The 19,870-nt window shown below is 39.9% G+C and overlaps 1 protein-coding gene across 5 annotated transcripts in view; it reads right to left on the bottom strand.

Moving 5' to 3' along the window:
• Nucleotides 1-200: 200 nt before the first annotated feature.
• The window catches only part of PUS7 (pseudouridine synthase 7), a 35,324-nt gene continuing 15,654 nt past the window's right edge, over nt 201-19,870 (bottom strand). For all 5 annotated transcript variants that reach the window (XM_078394344.1, XM_020797271.3, XM_020797274.3 and 2 more), the window contains 9 exons: nt 19,485-19,613; nt 12,282-12,407; nt 9,536-9,597; nt 6,617-6,777; nt 4,546-4,672; nt 3,210-3,311; nt 2,842-2,971; nt 1,943-2,034; nt 201-1,023 (listed from right to left, as the gene is read on the bottom strand). In XM_078394344.1, coding sequence (XP_078250470.1) covers nt 887-1,023; nt 1,943-2,034; nt 2,842-2,971; nt 3,210-3,311; nt 4,546-4,672; nt 6,617-6,777; nt 9,536-9,597; nt 12,282-12,407; nt 19,485-19,613 — 1,066 coding nt within the window. In that variant the 3' untranslated portion in view covers nt 201-886. The remainder of the gene's footprint in view (nt 1,024-1,942; nt 2,035-2,841; nt 2,972-3,209; nt 3,312-4,545; nt 4,673-6,616; nt 6,778-9,535; nt 9,598-12,281; nt 12,408-19,484; nt 19,614-19,870) is intronic.

The following is a 19,870-nucleotide window of genomic DNA, read 5'->3' as shown; positions in this document are numbered from 1 at the left end:
TATGGAATGTTTGTTAACTCCAAACTTCCATAAAAAGCATTTTTATGTAGAAATAAGTGTACTGTGAAGAGAAATAAAGTACACAAGTGATAAGCACTACAACAAAAGAAGAGCAATATGTTTCCCATATAACATTATTCAACAAACCAAGCAAGGGAGAAGAGATTTCCCTTTTGCTTTAGAAATAAAACCAGACAACATTCAAATTCAGAATGGTTATTTATTCCTGTGAGGCCAGGATACAGATTTCGTTTGTTCATCCATTGCCAGCAATAGACAAACCATACATATTGGAGCTAAACAACATTAAGGGTATCAACCCATAAATCGTTAGCTGGCTTCTTTACAAGTCAAAATATGTTGTGAAAAAGCAGACACAAGCATTTAATAAAATTACAGCTAAAATAAAAGCAGCTGTACATGTTTGCACCACTTAAAGTTACGTTACAGATCCTATCAGCATTCTTAAGGCTAAATGCCTCTGTTCACAAGATGGAAAATGCATTCATCAGTACCCTATCTTAATTAATTTTCCTGAACTGTAGAATTAAGCATGCTTGTAATAAAGTTTTAATCAATATCAAACACATAATGACATGTCTGCTACCATATATGAGAAAACATTTTTCAGATGCTTCTTCATCTGAAACCATTCACAAAGCCATCTGTTTACGTATTTGCAAGCCATTAAAGGTGCCCTTTGCAAACTGATCAAGCATTTAAAAACAGAGTTACAGTTCTAGACACCATTTTACAATGGATGTGAATTTATATGCCATAAACTAATACAAAAATACATTTTAAAATTACAAATTACCTGAATAAAACTAGTAAATAATAAAAAAAAAGTTGTGTTAGAGCTTTTGTCCAATCACTAATAAGGTAATCAGCGCAGCCATATTGTATTTAACTGTGTCTGGTTTTTTATACTTGTGTCCATTTTTAGCACTTCTCGTATGGCCATTGTGGCGTAAGTAGATGGTGGAAGGGAGAATTCCATCTTCAGAGCTTTGTATTTGCCTTCTGTCATTAAAAAAAATCAGCATAACTATCATTTGCCAAACCAAAGACTCCCTTCCTGAAAGTAGGATCATCATCAAACTGGTCTGATATTTCTTTGGTTATTTCTGTCACTCCCAATAACTTAATGTGAAACACATATGGAAATGTACTGCCAATTCCTCCCTATGGGATCTCAAAGCCTACTTTAAGGATCTTAAAACCCAGTAGCAGTAATGCCTTCATTATTCATTCCAAGACATAAAATCCAGCCTGGGTGGTATTTGCAATGAAATGTGGAGTCTTTCCCACTGCAAGAATTCCAAGGCACATCCATTTGTTTAAATGTGGGAGAGATTCTTTACTGAAAAACTGACCTCCTGGATAGGATTCTACACCTTAGATGGTAGAAGCGGTAATGAAAGAATGTGCATTGCTTCACAAATGCTGCCAGTACAGGAATTAACACATTTCCACAGTAGCCCACCCATTGACTAACCACTGTAATTATCTTAAATATACCCACATCTTACTGTATAACCACCCTACATTCCCTTCTGTGCCCTGAAATGACTGTATAAGGAATAAATGTTTGGAGATTTATTTTCAGAAAACTGATATTTTCAGAAAACTGGTCAATAATTAGTTTTCCTGTTGCAGAAAGGTTAAAGGGACAAAATATTGAGGGCTTTCCTTAATGGCCTTGCCTTTGCTAACAATTTTCTCTATCTCTTCAAACAGCCCAACTCACACACTCAGCATCATTTATTTCTAGCAAGCTGCCTCCCATTAACTAGGCCTGCAGTATTATTATTTGATCATCTATGGGGGAGGGGGAGGACTAATTGTCAGCCCAACAAAGTTTAGCAACAAGCCATTAGATTTGCAGACATAAGAAAACAATTCTAATGAATGTATAAAATGTCATGCTTTAAATGCTTACCTGTTGCAAGGACAGCAGGTAGTTTTCCTTCCAGTTTGTCCAAGTCAGTAGTAAATAATGGAATTTTAGGGTCGTCGTATGTGACCAAGTCCCTTTATAAAGCAGAGCATCGTTTCAAATCATATAACATGGATGAAAACTGCAGAGAATAATCTATTTTCCAAATCAAGAATAAGACCTCACCACTCCAGGATACTGAGGTGTAAAGTAGCAGAACAGGTGATAAAAATAACTCTCCATATCTATGCCTAAAGACTCTATATATTTTTGAGTACTGAAATATGCCAGAAGACTACAATACTATCCTTGTCCATTTAGTTCCTGATGATACCAACTGGATTAGCTCAAGCAGCTTTACAGTCCTGCACCTAAATTTTATTTGTCTGTTAAATGTGAGTACATGGTTTTTAAACTCTGTTTATACTGTGCAGCATCTTCATCTCACCATACTTAGAACATCTATGTTCACATTCAATTGAGGAAGCTTGTTCCTGTAGCTTGCAGGCTGCAGTGCCAGAACCACAGCATGAAAGTTTCTCTGTGCAAAATCTGAAGTAGGAAACTCCGGGAAGCCCTAGAAATATTTAAAACCACCTAATCTTTTGTAAAAAATTAAAATCAAGAAGTGTCCAAACAGATCCTTCTGGTATTGACATTTGTTTATATTTTATATGAAAACAGTAACAAAATTCATTGCTCCACATTTATAATTCAAACTTCCCTTCAATTACTTTTCCCCCCAATCCTGGAGGGAGTGGTTCCATGGGGACTTACTGCAAACTCTAAAACTGTTCTAGAGGCAGGTTGCATTCAACTTGTGGCTGAAATTTTGCCCATCCCAGCATAAATATACAAACCAAATAGTTCTTTCGTTAGTATCCTGTACATTGTTTCCTTACCAGCTCACATTCTGAGGTCTAATGATAATCTTTCTGTATGCTCCGGATAATGAATAGTCTCGAATTTTATGTTTCATGTTACTGATGTCCAGATTGTCCGCAGCTAGCATTTCCTTGTAAGCTTCCCCAACTGCCACAAAGGGATACAGAATTAAATGTAACCAAGGGTAGGCAATTATTCCTAAATTTGCCTAAATTTTGCTGTATGAGCAAAACGTAACCTAAAAGTATAGAAGAGATTATTTATATTTCTAATTTGAAGATTTTCTTTATCAGTATCTTTAATCTATACATCTATAAACTGGAACAGAAAAACTGGTTCAGAATAAAAACCATCCTTTTACAGTACTTTAAAATAGTATTCTTACTTTTATGTTTTGGATAGATAACGTCAAAACCAGGTAATGGCATCACAACATCATGGATGGTGTAACTGTCAGCTTCTCCTTCTTCAATATAAACAGCTGTACCTAAGAATGTAAAGGAACATTTTCTAGCATCATAAAGCTGTGCTAATCATCCCAACCACTTATTTTAAAGAAATCTGTTTTTGGAAACATATCTTGTATGTCAGCTTTTTGACCTCTTTAAAGACAGACAAAGGGCAAACAAAGAATTTCAAACATCACATGGATTAAGAATTGGACAACTTGCCTATTACAAAAATTCACATGGCGAAAAAGAGACTGTGACAAATAGATTACCCCATCCCACTCCCTGCATTAGATAGATAGATACTGTACCCTGTTTCCTTGAAAATAAGACATGGTCTTATATTAATTTTTGCTCCAAAAAAGCATTAGGGCTTATTTTCAGGAGATGTTTAATTTTTTCATACACAACAATCTACATTTATTGAAATACTGTCATGTCATCTTCTGGTTGCTGCACAATGGTGGAGGGTGGGATTTCATTTAACTGGGGCTTATTTTTGGGGTAGGGCTTATATTACCAGCATCCTGAAAAATCATCCTAGAGCTTATTTTCAGGTTAGGTCTTATTTTAGAGGAAACTGGGTAGGTAGGTAGGTAAGTAGGTAGGTACTGCTATTTCAATGGAAATGACTAAAGTACAGTCCAGGCACACACATCTGCTAAACTATATAAGTCTTACACTGCCCAACTGCTAGCGTAATAGTTAAGTTCTATCATTCCCCACTCTCCCTGTAGCCTTCAGTACCATCTAAAAACCTAGTTTCCTTGCATGCCTGAATAGGTTTTCAGGGCAAATGGGGACACCACAAGGAGAATTACATCTCTCTGGGTTCCAAAGATGGAAGCAGTTCTTTCTATAAAACAAGACCACTGGATTCCAGCAAGCCTCTATGAGACTATGCTAGAGGGTGTGATCAGACAGGCATGTGCCCTGTGGACTGGTCTTCTTTGGGGATGAGCTGCTTTACTCCTTTTTCTGGTGATTACATGACACACAGGCATTCACAAACCAGCATGTCCCTTATCCTTGCATGCCCACACTTTCTGTGGTCTCTGCCAGGGGCTACTGTTATTTGATGTGGGTAGGATCACTTTGTTTGGTTCAGTTCTGGCATGTGTGAATGCCGGGATTAAATCAAAGCAGATTGCTGACCCACTTCACTTTAAGTCTCAGAATCACCCAGATAACATGGTATAAAAAGTTACTTTTCCAAGCTTCATCATTCACCCTTACATGAATTATAAAATATAAACACTGTAAACACTTTACCTCCTTTTAATATAAGATCTCCAGGTACAGCTTTAAGCCCATATTCTTCTATTCTTTTGCTCACCATGTTATTCCACACATAACTCTGATAGCTATGAATATACATCAAACGATTATTTCTTGGTATCTGTAATAAAGGAAAACAGTATTACTCTACCAAAAATAATTTCACTTTCTAGTTAACCTTACATTAATTCTGACTAGCAAAGCCTATCTCCATTTCAATGGGTCTACCACAGATGGTATCAACACAGGATGTAGCCTATACAGGACAAAGCAGATAGAAATAGATTCTGTTAATTTCTTTCTCTTAACATTCTAGAACAGGGGTCTTCAAACTATGGCCTGCGGGCCACATCTGGCCCGCCCTGTGTTTTTGTTCAGCCCAATTAGTAGGCAGGCAGGCCGGCAGGCATGCATGCGGGTGGGCAGGCGTGCACACGCATATCTTCCTTTGGCCCTAAAAATTATGGAGCATATATGATGCGGTCCTCCTGCTGAAAAGTTTGGAGACCCCTGTTCTAGAACAATGGTTCCCAACCTTGAGTAACCCAAATGTTCTTGGACTGCAATTCCCAGAAGTCTTCACCACCAACTGCACTGGCCAGAGTTTCTGGGAGTTGCAATCCCAGAACACCTGAGCTACCCAAGGTTGGGAGCCACTAATCCTAGTACCTGAGAGCAGCAATGAAACAGAGTCAATTTCTACTTACAATCTAACATAGAAGAGACATTTGACTTTAAGAAATAGAAAAGGAAACCAAGTAAGCTATTAAGTATATTACTGGTAAATATATGCACTTGTTTAGAGACATGCAACTTTCTCACACACAGTTCTCAAAGCAACTTACAATACAGTGGTGCCTCGACTTACGAGCGCCCCTACCTATGAAAATTCTGAGTTATGAAAAGCTCTGGCCGCAAAATTTTGCTTCAACTTGCGGCCGGAGCTTTGACCTAAGAACAGAAAAAGATAGGGGAAAAGGGTGGGAAATTCAAACCGTTCGTGGCGAAGAGGCTGCTTCTCTGTAGCTCTTTCGCCCCAACGGCTAGAGCAGGGGATCAGGGAATTTTTTACTCCTACAGGGCAGGAGGAGGAAGGAGAGGCGGGGGCAGCTCTGGATCGCCGCTGGGCACAGGAAGCCGGTGCGCTCCCTGCCCATCTCTGGTGCTGCTGCACTCATGAGTAAGGCCTGCCAAAGGCACAGGTCTACTCACAAGGGCTGCTAAATGTACGGGTCTACTCATGAGTAAGGCCCTAGAAGGTGTGGGTCTACTCATGAGTAAGGGCAACCAAAGGCGCTGGGCTGAGGCATGCGGGTGGGAGGGGTTCCTCTATGGATGGGGCGTGTGGCGGCGGCGCAGGGGGAAGATTAATTTAAACATATACCTGAAAAATAACAGAAGGGCCCCTTTATGATTTATAATAATTTATTTGATTTTATCTCATCTTTATCCCCTGATGGGAGCCCAATACAGTGTACAACATTCTAAAATAAAAAAGTATTAAAACAAATTGATTAAAATGTAAAACTACGGTACACAAATGTTTTAAAACCATTATTAAGAAGTTATTAAAAAATTAAAAACCTTCCCCTCTCCGTTACCTGCTGACTCCCCAAAAGCCTCTTAAAGAGGCATGTTTTCAACTGTGGGAGGAAGGAAAGGAGAGAAGGGACCAACCACACTTTGTGAGGGAGTCAGCACCATAATCTGAGACCTGCCACAGAACAAGCTCTCTCTTGGGTCCTCAGCAGACATGTTTGTGAAATTGGTGGGACTGACAGAAGGTGCTCCCCTGAGGATTTTAATAAATTGGAGGAGGGGGACTCGTATAGGAGATACAGTTTTTCAGAGTGCTCTCTACTGTATTAATGTCATTACTATTCACTGTATTAAGCTATAAACTCTAATAAAAATATTGATAGGAGGAATAAGTCTGTTTCTAGGCAAAATGTGTCAGTGGTTCATTAATGGATTTGCCTTTACTCCTATCTTCCTAGGGACTTGCAGAGAAGTTCAGAGAATGCCTTCAAACCATCACCACAACAATCGTACACTTCACACTCACTATGCCAAACGCAGAGACTATATTCTTCAGTCCATACTTTGAAAGTCCCCAGAGCAACTGTCCTTCCACACATCTTTTCATAGGCAGTTTCTTGAGAGCTGCAACTGGATCTTTCTTTTTTGCCCATTCTTCTCGGCATTTTACTAGATATCCCTTTTCAGCTGCAATAAAAATTGGCAAACAAGGTCAACATTTTTAATCATAAACACTAACAGGTTTCAGGAGAAAAAGAATACTAGAGCCACAAGAAGAGATCTAAGACAATAGTATTCACAAACATTAAACCCTTATCAACCAGTTTCAGAATCTTCATCTGTTTTAGCTAATCTCCTAGAACAGCGACAAATGTGTTATATAGCAAAACCAAGATGAGTTCCCACTGAGGACACTACCATTTTATTTCTATGTTGCCTTCTTTCTTCTTTACTTGTACCAGAACATTTCACAGTTCAAAATTATGGAAATATAAAAAATATAAATAAAATTCAAACAAATTAAAGTATTAAAATGATTAGACTATTTTTACTAGAAGTGGGGCTCCTTCAAAAGTGTTGTTATGGCCTTTTACTAGATCTTCTTTTGTACACGTGGTGGGGCATAAACTGCATGCACATAAACGCTGCATTGATTTACAACAAATTTCTCCTGTAAACAATTAGCCCTGTTTTACTTGATTATTCTTTGATCTCTGTACTTTGCTTCAAAGTGACTTCCAGGTGGTCCAGCTAGAATCTCCTCCTGGTCGGAGACACTCTTTGGCATTCATCCATTTTTCAGGGTGTGTTGTTTTTGCTCTCCATAGGTTTAAACATAGCCTCTTCTGCTTTAATATTTGGAGCTTGAGAGGTGTGCAGAAATCGTTTCCTCAATGTTAGCCATCATTTAAGGGACTGATGTCCATGAAGTGGACAGGTTTGGTGCTGTATTGCTTTATTTCACTGATTATTTGCTAGCGTTTCTCGATGTACTTCCAGAGGGTAATCCCAGTCAAATAAATGACGTTTTCATTGGGGGTAGGTCAAAGGCAGAGAGTAATAATCCTACATGATTAATTAACAGCTATATCTACTTCTCTGGTATATGCTGATTTATACCATATGGCACTAGCATATTTTGTTGTGAAGTTAGCACAGGAATAAAGTTGTTGTTTTTGATGTTTACAGATGTGCATCCCAGTCTGACCCAGCCAGTTTCTAAAGTATGCTATTTCTGGCAGCAACTTTCTGTTTGGTGTTTAGATTATTATTATTATTATTATTATTATTATTATTATTATTATTATTATTATTATTATTATTATTATTATTATTATTATTATTATTATTATTATTATTATTATTATTTGGTAGCACAAGGTTCAATCCAGAGCAACACCCAAATATTTTGGGACAGGGCAATGTTCCAAAATCTTACTTTCTCAGCTAACTTCAAGCTTTCTCTCTGCTTCTGTATCCTTTAAGTGGAAGATGCACTGCATTATTTGGGCTTATGCACAATAAATCTTGGTGTTGTGTGTGAGGTATGCTGTCTAAGAACCTCATTTTTTATATCAAGCAAAAATGAAAGAAAAAAAGAAGACGATGACAAAGACATTCTGGCACCTTAAAGATTAACTGATCTATTTTAATGTGAATTTTCAAGGACAAGTCCACTTCCTCAGACTACATCGCAAACATTTATACATTCATACCTGGCCCCAAACCAGAGACTGAACTCATTTTTATGCACTCCATAAAACAGACATCATGCCTCAAGGTTTCATTGCCTCCTCTCCTCAGCTGGAAAGCCTTCTGATGCATACTCTTCAGACACAGAAAATGATTTGGTCATCCAAAACCTCAGTATATCTATCTCCTTATGCCCTATCTCCAAAATATCCACTGGGACCTGAATCCCTGCTTCCTGAGGTTGTCTTGAAGATTCTGATTCTGAAAACCATCACTGCCAAAGTCTTAAAAATGAAGCACAGCCCCTTTAAGGGAGAAAGCCTCATGCAGTGTGTGGAAGGAGCTCACAGCCTTGAGAAAGTCCTACTCAAGCTATGGTCTGAGTCTGCCAATTTTTGGAGTAATATATAAGATGAGCCTCGCTAGCTTTGAGATTAGCCTCATTTGGATCTCCATCTGTAGTCTGACCACTCTGCAACTTGATTTTTATCTTAAATAGTATCTGACTTTGGATTTGGCCAACCTGGTACCTGGAATCCCTCTGAACTAATTCTCCTACAATTTGATCTCTGATGTAACTAACTTTGCTTACAGAACCTAAATGTGTCCCCTTGGCTTCCCTGGACCTGTTTCAATTATTGCTGACCTGGTAAGCAATATCAATGTCATCATAATTAATAATAACTTATTTATTATCCTCAGAGCCCTGAAATGATGCACAGCAAAACAAAAACAAGTTAACAAGTCAACATCCCTTAAAAACATTAAAAACACTCTAAAAGCTGTTATCCTTAACAAGGTTAAATTTGTACTGGCAAGAATCCTGATCAGCAAATCTCCTGTAAAATTCTCCTTTGTTCCTAGTTTGCTTTTGAATATTAGTGTTTATGCTGGGTGGCTAATGTGGGGCTGTTCTATATTACAACTATAATTTGTTTTTGTTTTTTTAGCATTTGTTATCCCATCATAAGGCCTCAAAAGACAGCCTTCTCAATTTAAATTGAACATGCTGTCCTGTAACAGAAGTTTACCTTTACATAGGATTAAGGCATGTTAAACAAATCTCAGTGTCACAATCAGTTGAAAGCAGTTAGGATTCATACACGTCATTGCAATAAATTTTCAAAGAGAAAAATAAGAACTATAAAATATTTTTAGAAGCATTTGAGTTGATATATGCATCTTTATTCATTGCTCAAGGAAACATGAGAATAAAATGATTAGTACATATCTAAAAATATTTTATACTTGCCTCCAGGACGTGGTTTTAGTATTAAATCTATGACTTCATCCCAATTATTTTGCAGAATAGCTCTGTAAAATTAAAAATGTAACTGAAATCAATAGGGCTTAACTGGCATGCACATTTTACATTACTAATCTAATTTAAAAAGAAGAGAACTGGACTGCCATGCATGAATTCTGAAAGACAAAAGAATTATATCTAACAGTTCTGGACCATTGCATATTACAATGCAATCCAAAATCTATCTATTCAGGAGCCCTACTGAGTTCTTATCTAAATGTGTATAGGATTCCAGTGAAAGAATTTAGTAACTTATGTACACAGAAATATAGCAAAGCTTTAGGCTGTGCAGTGCAGTAGAGTGGACTGCCAGCAGGCAGGCAGCAAAGAACTGTCCACCAACAGGCTAGATACAAGCAGCTGCACCTTTGGATCTTTGCCTTGCCCACCCAACTGAAGCAATTAAGCTTAGAAGTAAAGCTTCTTCTGGAACCAAGTTTTCTCCCCCATCCTAATTTGGCAAAGGGTGAACTCTGAGGGGCATTCACAGTTGTGACTCTCCCCACAAATTTTCCATTACACACACAGCAGTTAAGACTTAGGGAAAAAAAGCTTCCATTCGAAGTTTAATGTTCGTGCACCACCATTGGAAGCTTAATGTTCGTGCAGTGAGGAGGTGGCATTTGTGGACCTAAACAACAGTTTTCTTTGCCTTCCCATGATACCGCCTTCAGCAAATATTATTGGAGTGGCAAGGGCTAAAGAAGACTGCCACACACCACTAGCGTCTCAGTCATTTTATCCTGAATTCACTGGTACAATTTTTCACAAGGCTCCAGTCACTGGTACAGGCACTCTGAGAAACTGTATGAACAGATAAGACAAGATGGGATTGGGAGGGTAGTTTCCTTTGCTGGAATGTCTAGGTTTCGTGTCTTTGGTATGAGTAAGTTCTGGCATCTGAACATTGAAACAGTGGCTGCAGCAAAAATGGTTGTGTGGGATTCCAAAAAATTACTGGATACACTGGGGATCAACAACTATAGGGTCTGTGGTTCTAGAATCTAGATGGAGGCTATCACATGATAATACAATACTAATGCTGGTCAATAAAAACATGTGGGGGATCCTCCTCAGAAAGTCAGAAGTGTCATTAACATCCATTTCTTTTCTTGAAAGTACTCAGATACCATTCTTCCATTGCACATAGGCAGAATATTTTAAACATTTTTTTAAAAAAACCCAAAAAACAGAAGCTATCCAAACTAGGATAGCAGAATCATGAATTTTCTCTAGACTGAGGAGAATGAAACATGGTTGGTACTCTGCTTAGGAAATAGAATGTACAATTTCCAGAGGCACAGACATTTTAAGCATTCAGCTTAACATCAATGTTTTGGTTGTTGTGGGTTTTTCGGGCTCTTTGGCCGTGTTCTGAAGGTTGTTCTTGACGTTTCGCCAGTTTGTTGTTATATATTATCATTTTGCTTCTGACTTACTGTGACCTCAAAAAATTAACAGCCCTATTCAGGTCTTGCAACCTAAAAACTGTGGCTTCCCTTATTGAGTCAGTCCATTTAATATTAGATCCTGTTCTTTTTCTATTGTCTTCCATTTTTCCTAGCATTATCGCTTTTTCCACTGAGTCTTGCCTTATCACATTGCAAAACAGACTGTTTTGCAATTTTTGCTTCTAGACAGAGAAGCAAAAATCGCTTATTTGTCTTTCTTGTAGTCCATAAAGCTCTATTGTAACACCACTGACAGCAGATAGGAAAGATATTGGCAAAATCCTGCTACCTACTGTAGTAAATTGCACTACTACTACTGAATTAAAGGGAAGATAGTGAATCCTCCATAAAGTTCTACTGAGTCAATGGGTCCATTCTGATTGTCACTATGCTAAAGTAAGTCACAGTTATAGTAGGCCATTTAAATCAATGGAATTTATGGATGAGTTGATTCACCAAATTCCCATTGATTCAATGGTCCTGTTGTAGTGCAATTTTAAACAAGAGGAGTTTAGCTTTTTTTTCCTGGCTAATATTTGTCCACTTTCTTCAATGTTCAGCTTTCACATCCATACAGAGTAACTTGCCTTGGTCTCCAGTGACATATCCTCAAACGTAAAAGGTCTTTTGTAGTCCTTCAAAATCTCATTTTTCTTACTATTTCTTGAGTGCAATCTCCTTTCAGATTGATGACTGAACCAAAGTGTAGAAAATCTTTAATAATTCTGATTTCTTTATTGCCCATATTTAAATTATCTTTTTTCTGTAGTCGTAATTGTTCTCTTCTTAAATTTCAGGTATATTCTTGGTTTTGCCCTTTTTTCCTTTTATCTTTCTCAGTATCAAGTTACTGCTGTCTTCTGCCAGTAACATGGTGTTACCTACAAATCTTAAATTATCTGTGTTTGATGTTTCTTCTATGTATTTTCATTTGTCCTTCACCTGAACATCTTTTCATACATGTACAGCACATAGACTTAATATATCAAAGATAAAATATACCCTTGCATGATACATTTGCAAATTATTTCTCCATATTCTGTCCTAACAGTGGTCCCACACACCCATCCGGTATACCAAGTTATATATCAGGACAGCAGAATGTTGTCACAATTCCATCTATTTCAGAATTGTTCACAGCTCTTTCAAGACCCACACCGTTAAAAGTTTTATTGTAATCTATAAAACATAGATCAATGTTCTTTTAAATGCTACATATATACAAAATAAAAGCAGGGTACCTTCCAACTTGATATGTTGGGATAGCTGTGGTTCCAAATCTTTGCATTCCATAGTAGTTAATGAATCCAATTTCCTTCAGAGATTGCATGGCTTGTTGGATCTGTTCATCTGTCCCTGTTATATTTCTGATAAAAGTTAAATAAAAAGGAGTGTGAAAAAAAATTAGTTATGCCCTCTACCAAGTAGCTAAAAAAGATAAAAGTCATAATAATGATAGTTACTGTGAGAAAGAAGGAGAAAGCTTAGGAGGAGATCTATAGATTCTGATAGTGAGAAGACTGAGGAGGACAGTGATGATACAGTTATTGAAATGTGCCCCCTTCAGGAAGTGGCCATGGGACCTAACCAAGTGGGGCTTGTGAATGCCCCTTTAAGTAGTGCAGAAATAAGGAGTTTAAAAAAGGAGATAAAATCACTTATAGAAGACCCAGTAGAAATTGCAGAACACATCAATTTCTAGGGCCAAATATATATACCTGGGGGGGAAATGATGTCAATAATGAGCATTTTATTTATTGGGGGAGAAAGAGCCATGATTCGTAGGGCAGCTATGACCAAGTGGGAGGAGGAACATCCACCTAGGACAAATCAGACACCAGCAGATCAGAAATATCCCAATCAGGACGCCGGATGGGATCACCAGAATGTTGCCCACAGGACAAATATGCAAGATTTAAGAAGTTTAATAATAAGGGGAATAAAATTGGCTACCCCCAGATCACAGAATATCACAAAAGCTTTTGAAATACAACAGGGAAAAGTTGAGAGACCTTCTACCTTCCTTCAGAGGTTAAAGGATGATATGAGGAAATACTCTGGGCTGAACACAGAAGATGAAGTGTCACAAGCTCTCCTAAAGGTTAACTTTGTGACCAAATCACGCCAGGTATTAGGTAAAAGTTGGAAAAGATAGAAAACTGGAGTGACAAGTCTACGGGGGACTTACTAAGGGAAGCACAGAGAATATATGTGAAAAGGGAGGGTGAGAAAAAGGAGAAGGGGAAGCTTATGGTTAATACAGTAGAACAAGTGATAAATAAAATTTATGGTAGACTCATTGAATATCTTCAATTGTTATATATGCCACCACATTCTCAGACAGGCCAGTCCTAGAATGTGTAGGGTATCGTGCGCAGTCAAAGTTGCGTACGGTGTGAACTTGAAGGCTGCCGCCTGGATTTTGCAAATTCGCTGAGACGGTAGGAAAGCTCTCATGCGAACCAAGTCCAATGGTGGTATCAGGCTGGACTTTTTCTTGTTGATTTTTAACCTGAGTCTCTTTAGGATGTAGAGGGTGAAGTTTGTGGCAGAGACTGCCTTGTGGTAGGATTTCGCCACTAGAAGCCAGTCCTCTATGTAGGGAAAAACTTTTATCCCCTTGGTACGGAGGTAAGCCACGACCAGTGTCATGCATTTTGTGAATGTCCTGGGGGCATTCAACGGGAGAGCGGAGAATTGGAAGGTGTCGGTGGAACCGGAACCGGAGGAATTTTTGGTGAGATGGGTGGATGGAGATGTGGAAGTAGGCGTCCTGTAAATCTATGGTGACGAACCAGTTTCCCTGAGACAAAAGAGGGAGAATGGAGTCAAGAGTCAGCATACGGAATTTCTTGTAGAGGATGTATTGGTTGAGGTCTCTGAAGTCCATGATAGGCCTTATGCCGCCATCTTTCTTGGGGACTGCAAAGTAGTGTAAGAAAAAACCCTCGCTGGAGTCAGAGGATGGTACTCTGGTTATGGCCCCTTTGGATAGGAGTGCTGAGATTTCCAAAAGCAATGGTGTGGAAAAAGGAGTTGTTCTGACAGTTTGGTCACAGGGTCTCTGAAAATTCTATCAGATAGCCCTTTTCAAGGATATTAATGACCCACTTGTTGGTAGTGATGGTTTGCCATTCTCGGAGGAATGGGAACAGTCTGGAAGTACATAAGGGATTAGGAGAAATGCTTACCCCTGTGCTGAGTCTTGCGAAAAGACTGCTAGGGGCTGCGAAAGCGTTGCTGCTTGAACAGCGGAGCGGTGGACTGTTGGGTCTAATAAGTCCGTTCCTGCTGTTGTTTACTGTACCAAAAGGGTTGGTACTAAGATTCGTATTGAGGCTTTTTGTATGCCTGTTTCTGGTACCTATACAGTTGGTATGGTACATAAGACTTTGCTGTCTTCCTCATTTTATGGATATTCTCCATGATTTCGTCAGTCTTGGACTTAAACCGTCCAATCACGTCGAAGGGTAGGTCCTCGGTTTTTGTTTTAGTGTCGTGGAGGATATTGGCGGTTCTGAGCCATGCGTGGCATCTGACAGCTATCGCCGTTAGCATAGATTTAGAGGCGATGTCTGCTGTGTAATTTGCAGCAAACCTCTGCTGTCTGGTCAGGGTATTAGCCTCTTCGTAAACGTTGAGGGCTTCCACTTTAGAAGGATCAGGTAAAGTTTGTATCATTGGAATTATATTGTCCCAAATATGCTTTTGGTAGGCGACCATGGCCGCTTGATAGTTGGCGATTTGATCAGAAGGGCAGCAAAGGCATAAAGCTTCTTGCCCAAACTGTCCGTTTTCCTACCCTCTTTGTCAATGGGTGTAGCCGATGATCGGGTACGAGACCTGTATTGGGTGGCTTCAACCACGATGGAGTTGGGTGATGGATGATTAGTGAGGAATTCGGAATCCGATCCATGAGTTTTATAGCGATGCTCTATTTTGTGAGGGACTTGAGCCATTGTGGGTGATTTGTCCCATGAAGTTTTCATTAGTTCGAAGAGGGCTGGGATGAGACTTAGACTAGGAGGGGAGGCTTTGTCCTGCTCCATGTCTTGAAAGACTAGGTCCATTTCCTGTTGCGGGATCTGTGCATCCAGCTGAAGGGTTTTAGCCATGCGCATAATGAGTTGTGCATAAGAGGAGAAGTCTTCTAGAGAAGGCTGGGAAGACGAGCCTTGACCAACTGCCTCAGGAGCCTCTGATTCACTGGATACTGTTGAGTGGTCATCTGGAAAGGATTGGGAGGCTAGAGAAGGAGAGCGGTGCGGTACCGCACCCTCTGGTACAACATCCATGTCGGACTGCATGGACAGAGAAAAGGGCTAGGTATCGTGAGCTCCAGGGCCTGAATATAGAGTGGTAACCCACACTGAAGAGTGATGGCTGCTGCATTTAGCGCATTTAGGAGGCACTGTAGGTACCATGGGGAAACGCCTCTTACGGGACGGTACTTGAGGTGTTAAGAGATCCACCTGAGCCTGCAGCTGATGTAGCGCGGGAGGAGCTATGGTATGATGCCACGGTGGTTGAGGCATAGAAGTGCCTGGAAACTCCGGCGGATAAACATAGCCTTGGTACGGATATGGTTGGTACGGAGCGTAGCAAGGGTGGCCAAATGGCGGACCCTGTGGATGGTACCCATTTCCTGTATCTCGAGGCTGGTACGGAATGGTATGTTTGCGCTTTGCCTAGGAGTGTCGTGGACAGACTCCTGTTCAGAAAGAGACTCGGTATCAGCCCGCCCTGAGTATCAAGGGCTAGAAGGGGCAATGGCCTGGCTGCCGTCTGGCACAGCCTCGAATCGGCCCGAGTTTGGAAACATGCACATAGTATCCTGAGCCGTCTGGGCTAAAGGAATGTGCTCCTCAGTATCAGAAAGTCCAATTCCTTCCCTTGAAGACTCCTCGAGCAGTATCGAAGGACCTGAAGGAGGCACTGTAGGCAGTTCAGCCGACTTCTTCAGTTTTTTGGACTTATCGTTGGTATTCCTTTTTGCAGGAAGGACAACTCGAGAAGACACCTTGGCTTTAGGCGGTTTTGAGGCTTCCTTAGGCTTCACAGGAAGGGAAATGGTAAGAGATGACTGCTCAGCAGAAGTCTGTTTAGAGACCTCCAAACGTGGAGGCGTTGGTGCAGGGAGGGAGGAGCCTTCCATGGCGGGAAGAAGAGTCTTCTCATAGAGAAAAGATCTAAGCCGTTGGCATCTGAGTGTAATGGCTTGCTTGGAAAAACCTCTGCAAGCAATGCAGGTCTGGTTGAGGTGTGATTCTCCCAGACAAAACAAACACTTATCATGGCCGTCTGAAAGAGGGTTTTTGTGGGAACAGACGGTGCACTGCTTGAAGCCCCAAGGGGCCATAAAACAAAAAAGGGGATCTGTCGAAAAACGGGGGGGGGGGGGACAGAATGACGGCAAACTAAAAATAAGGCAGGTTCTGTTGATGGATCAACAATAAAACAATAACAGAAAAGGTTAGAATAAAAAGGACTAGCTAGGCTAGAATACTTAAGTATAGATGCTCTGCTCTTCCTAACGTCCTAACGGTACGGCAGAAAAAGAGGAACTGAAAGGAAGATGGAGGAGGCGGAGCCTATATACCCTCAGGGGGGAGCTAATTGACTCTTTTCTATAGCTCTAGAATCTTCTGACCATACTGCGCAAGCACAGGATTAACCCAAATGTGTGCATTCACAGAGACCACTACGAAGAACCTGGTATTGGTACCTGGTGCTGGGGGTGTAATGGAACCAGTCCAGCAATAGGCTATAGTAGTTGCAGGATAGATATTAAAATGAATGGAGTAAGAATGTCAAACTGAACTTGGGCTACAGGCCACAATATAATGGCACTGAATATTACAGGATACTATTTACAATGGATTATGAGATAACAGTGTAGCAAGATGTATCTCGCATTATGAGGGCATTACTTTATTTGTGGAAAGAGAGCATACACAATACTGCTGGATAATTGGAGTGGAAATTGTTATGTAGCTATAGTAATGCCTGCCCTCCGAATTCTGCCAAACTTGCCAGAAAAACAAGTAAGAAATAAAAGAGATCTTGCTCAGTCACATCAGTCACTATAGTCCACTGACATATTTTGGCGGTCTAAGGTCTCTCAACCATGCCATGTACCGCATACAAGCTAATAAAAAATAAAATAAAAAATAGAACTAAGTGACTTGAGGCAGTTATCTTTGCAGAACAGGGAGGCATTAGACATAATCTTGGCTGTACAAGGAGGAATGTGTAAATTTATTGGAAAGGAGTGTTGTGTGTATGTCTCCGATTATGGGAAACAAACTGAGGAACATAGAAATCATATGGAGGAAGTAGCCAAAGTATAGAAGAAGGGTGGAATCCTGGCTAACTAGCTGGCTACCGAATTTAGGGTGGTTAAAAACAGCTTTTCTGGGAGCAGTAATGATGATAGTAATAGGGTTAGTATGTTGTTGCATTTTACAGTGTAATCGCATGCTTTGTGGATGCATAAAAGATACACATTGGGGTGCATTTATTCCAATGATAGCAATCAGCGAAGTGACCTATGGGTTACCAGAAACTGGAAAGGAAACTATGATTGAAATAGAGAGAATATTAAAACGCTTTGAGGCTGCCAATGGCAAAGAAAAATAGTGCAAAAGGCAGCAAATTATGAAATAAGAAAAGGAGAGATTGTGAGAAATAGAGGAATTAGTGCTGCTTTTACAGGATTTCGTAGAGACAAAGTGATTAAGTAGATTGCTTCTGTAACCAATTAGTACATGCATTTGTTAATTATATAGCTGACATTAGGAATTTTAGGGGAGGTCCGGGAAGCCAATAGAAAATATACAGATAAGGGAGGTGCCCTACTATACTGACAAAAAGATTAAGTGAAAGGACCTGGTTACCGCAGTGAGGTTAAGGAAAGGGAACACGTAGCAAATAAAGGAAGAAATAAATAAGGGTCTGGGGTCCAGGTAAAAAAAGGAGTGGGAGATGTAAACAAAGGCGGGACATCCTGTGATCAGTTTAGGCACTTTGGATAGGCTGTACACCTTGGAGTACCCAGACCAATAGGGAAACAAGGGAGGGACCATGCGGCTGGGAATGGGGGATAAATACCATGCAACCTGCATTGATGGGTCTGCCTACCTAGCTAGGACACCCACTTTTGCAAAAGTGCTTTTAATAAAAGAGTGCTGCTTATATTCATGGTTGTCTGGTTACTGCATTTAAGTAACAAGGGGTGAACATTTCTTACAGTTACACAGTAAACCTATTCATCTTTACACAGCATAAAGTCTATGGTGCACAAGGTTGTAATCCTATTTGTGTTTTCTTAGGAATAACCACACTACTTGTGTAACCACTTGTGCAAGAAGTTCCACAATCAGCTGTGCAGATGTTATATAATCAGCTGCACAGCTACTTATGCAAAATTACATTGAGTACTGCTCCCAGGCCTCTGCTGGATACAGATCTTTTATTCCACCTTCCTTCATGTATAAAGTATGAATACGTGCTTTAAAAACTTTTCTGCCCTAAGATTATAAGATACCAGACCTGGTTGGGAAAAACAAACCCAGTTTCCATAACTGCATAGGAACAGTGCACTGGCATACTGCCCTCACAAGGGAAAAGTAGCCATGACTATTTTTAAAATAATTCCTCAAGCAAGTATTGAAAAACAGAGGATCATGTCCCCTGTGGCCCTTTTGCTGATTGAACTTTCTTCTATCAACAAAACCAGAAGGGGATGGAATTAATCCTCTCCTCTGTAGCTTCCCGGATACTCATGAAAGGGCTCTTCTGGAGCAGATTTCTGCATGGTTATGGAGGGTTGCAGTTCAGATGAAAGAGGAAGAATGTACCATCACTCTAATGAATATCTGCTAGGTGAGAATGTTGCATCCACATTGATGTTAGCTGCCCTTATATCCAATTGAAAACATACAAAAATTAATTCTGTGTTTAGGTGTCACTGAAATCCAGTATAACCTTGAGCCAAGCTGATTATTTTAATGACAGCTTGGGTCCTTCCAGATCTTTCACAACTAGAACTGCCATTACTCCTAGCCAGCATAGCAAATGGCAAGAGCTGATGGGAGCTGCAGACTAACATCTGGAAGCTGCTCACCTGTGGTTTAAAGAATAATTTAAACCTGGGATTTAATATTGAGAAATAACTGTGAATCTTGCTAGTGTAATAATCTCATTTTGCTTAAATTTGCCTTGGGGCAAAAAAAAGAGACAGGACAAGATTTATTCTGCTGAAAGGGAACTCGTGAAAGGGTTGGAAGTTTTTTATGATCCTGTTCAATGACACTGTATCACCCACCTCTGCGCTAAGAAATTATTGAACATTAGTTCACCAGGCTTTACCATATTTTTCAAAACCAAGAAGTTTCTAACAAAAAGCACAGATCCATAGTAATACTGAAACATAACATTTTTACCTGAGAACCACTGTGAAGTGATTTCCCTGCAATTCTCCCAATTTCAAAGGATGGTTCTTGTAACTAAAGTTTCCAAGCTTGAAATTCATTAAACACTTATTCAAATGAGCTAGCCTTTGGGCTGTGATCCTAGAACAAGGAGGGAGGAGGGACAAGATCAGAACAACCACTGGTGGAAGTAAGGGACCCAGATGGAGATATCATGCTAAGTCATATTAAGCCATAGCAAGCCTTAATTTGAGCTACAGAAAGATTTAACATGTACCAGAATCCAGAAGGAAAGGACATGCATGAATTCAACTGCAAGAGGTAGGTGCCATGTTCCCACGGCTGGATGTTCTGTAATAAACACAGGAGAAGGGCCTGATCTTTTCCCAATCTCCACT

The sequence above is a fragment of the Pogona vitticeps genome, chromosome 5, assembly GCF_051106095.1.
Source record: "Pogona vitticeps strain Pit_001003342236 chromosome 5, PviZW2.1, whole genome shotgun sequence".
NCBI classification, from domain to species: Eukaryota; Metazoa; Chordata; class Lepidosauria; order Squamata; family Agamidae; genus Pogona; species Pogona vitticeps.
Note: the sequence above shows the minus strand (reverse complement) of the source record. Positions and strands in the feature narration are given on the sequence as shown.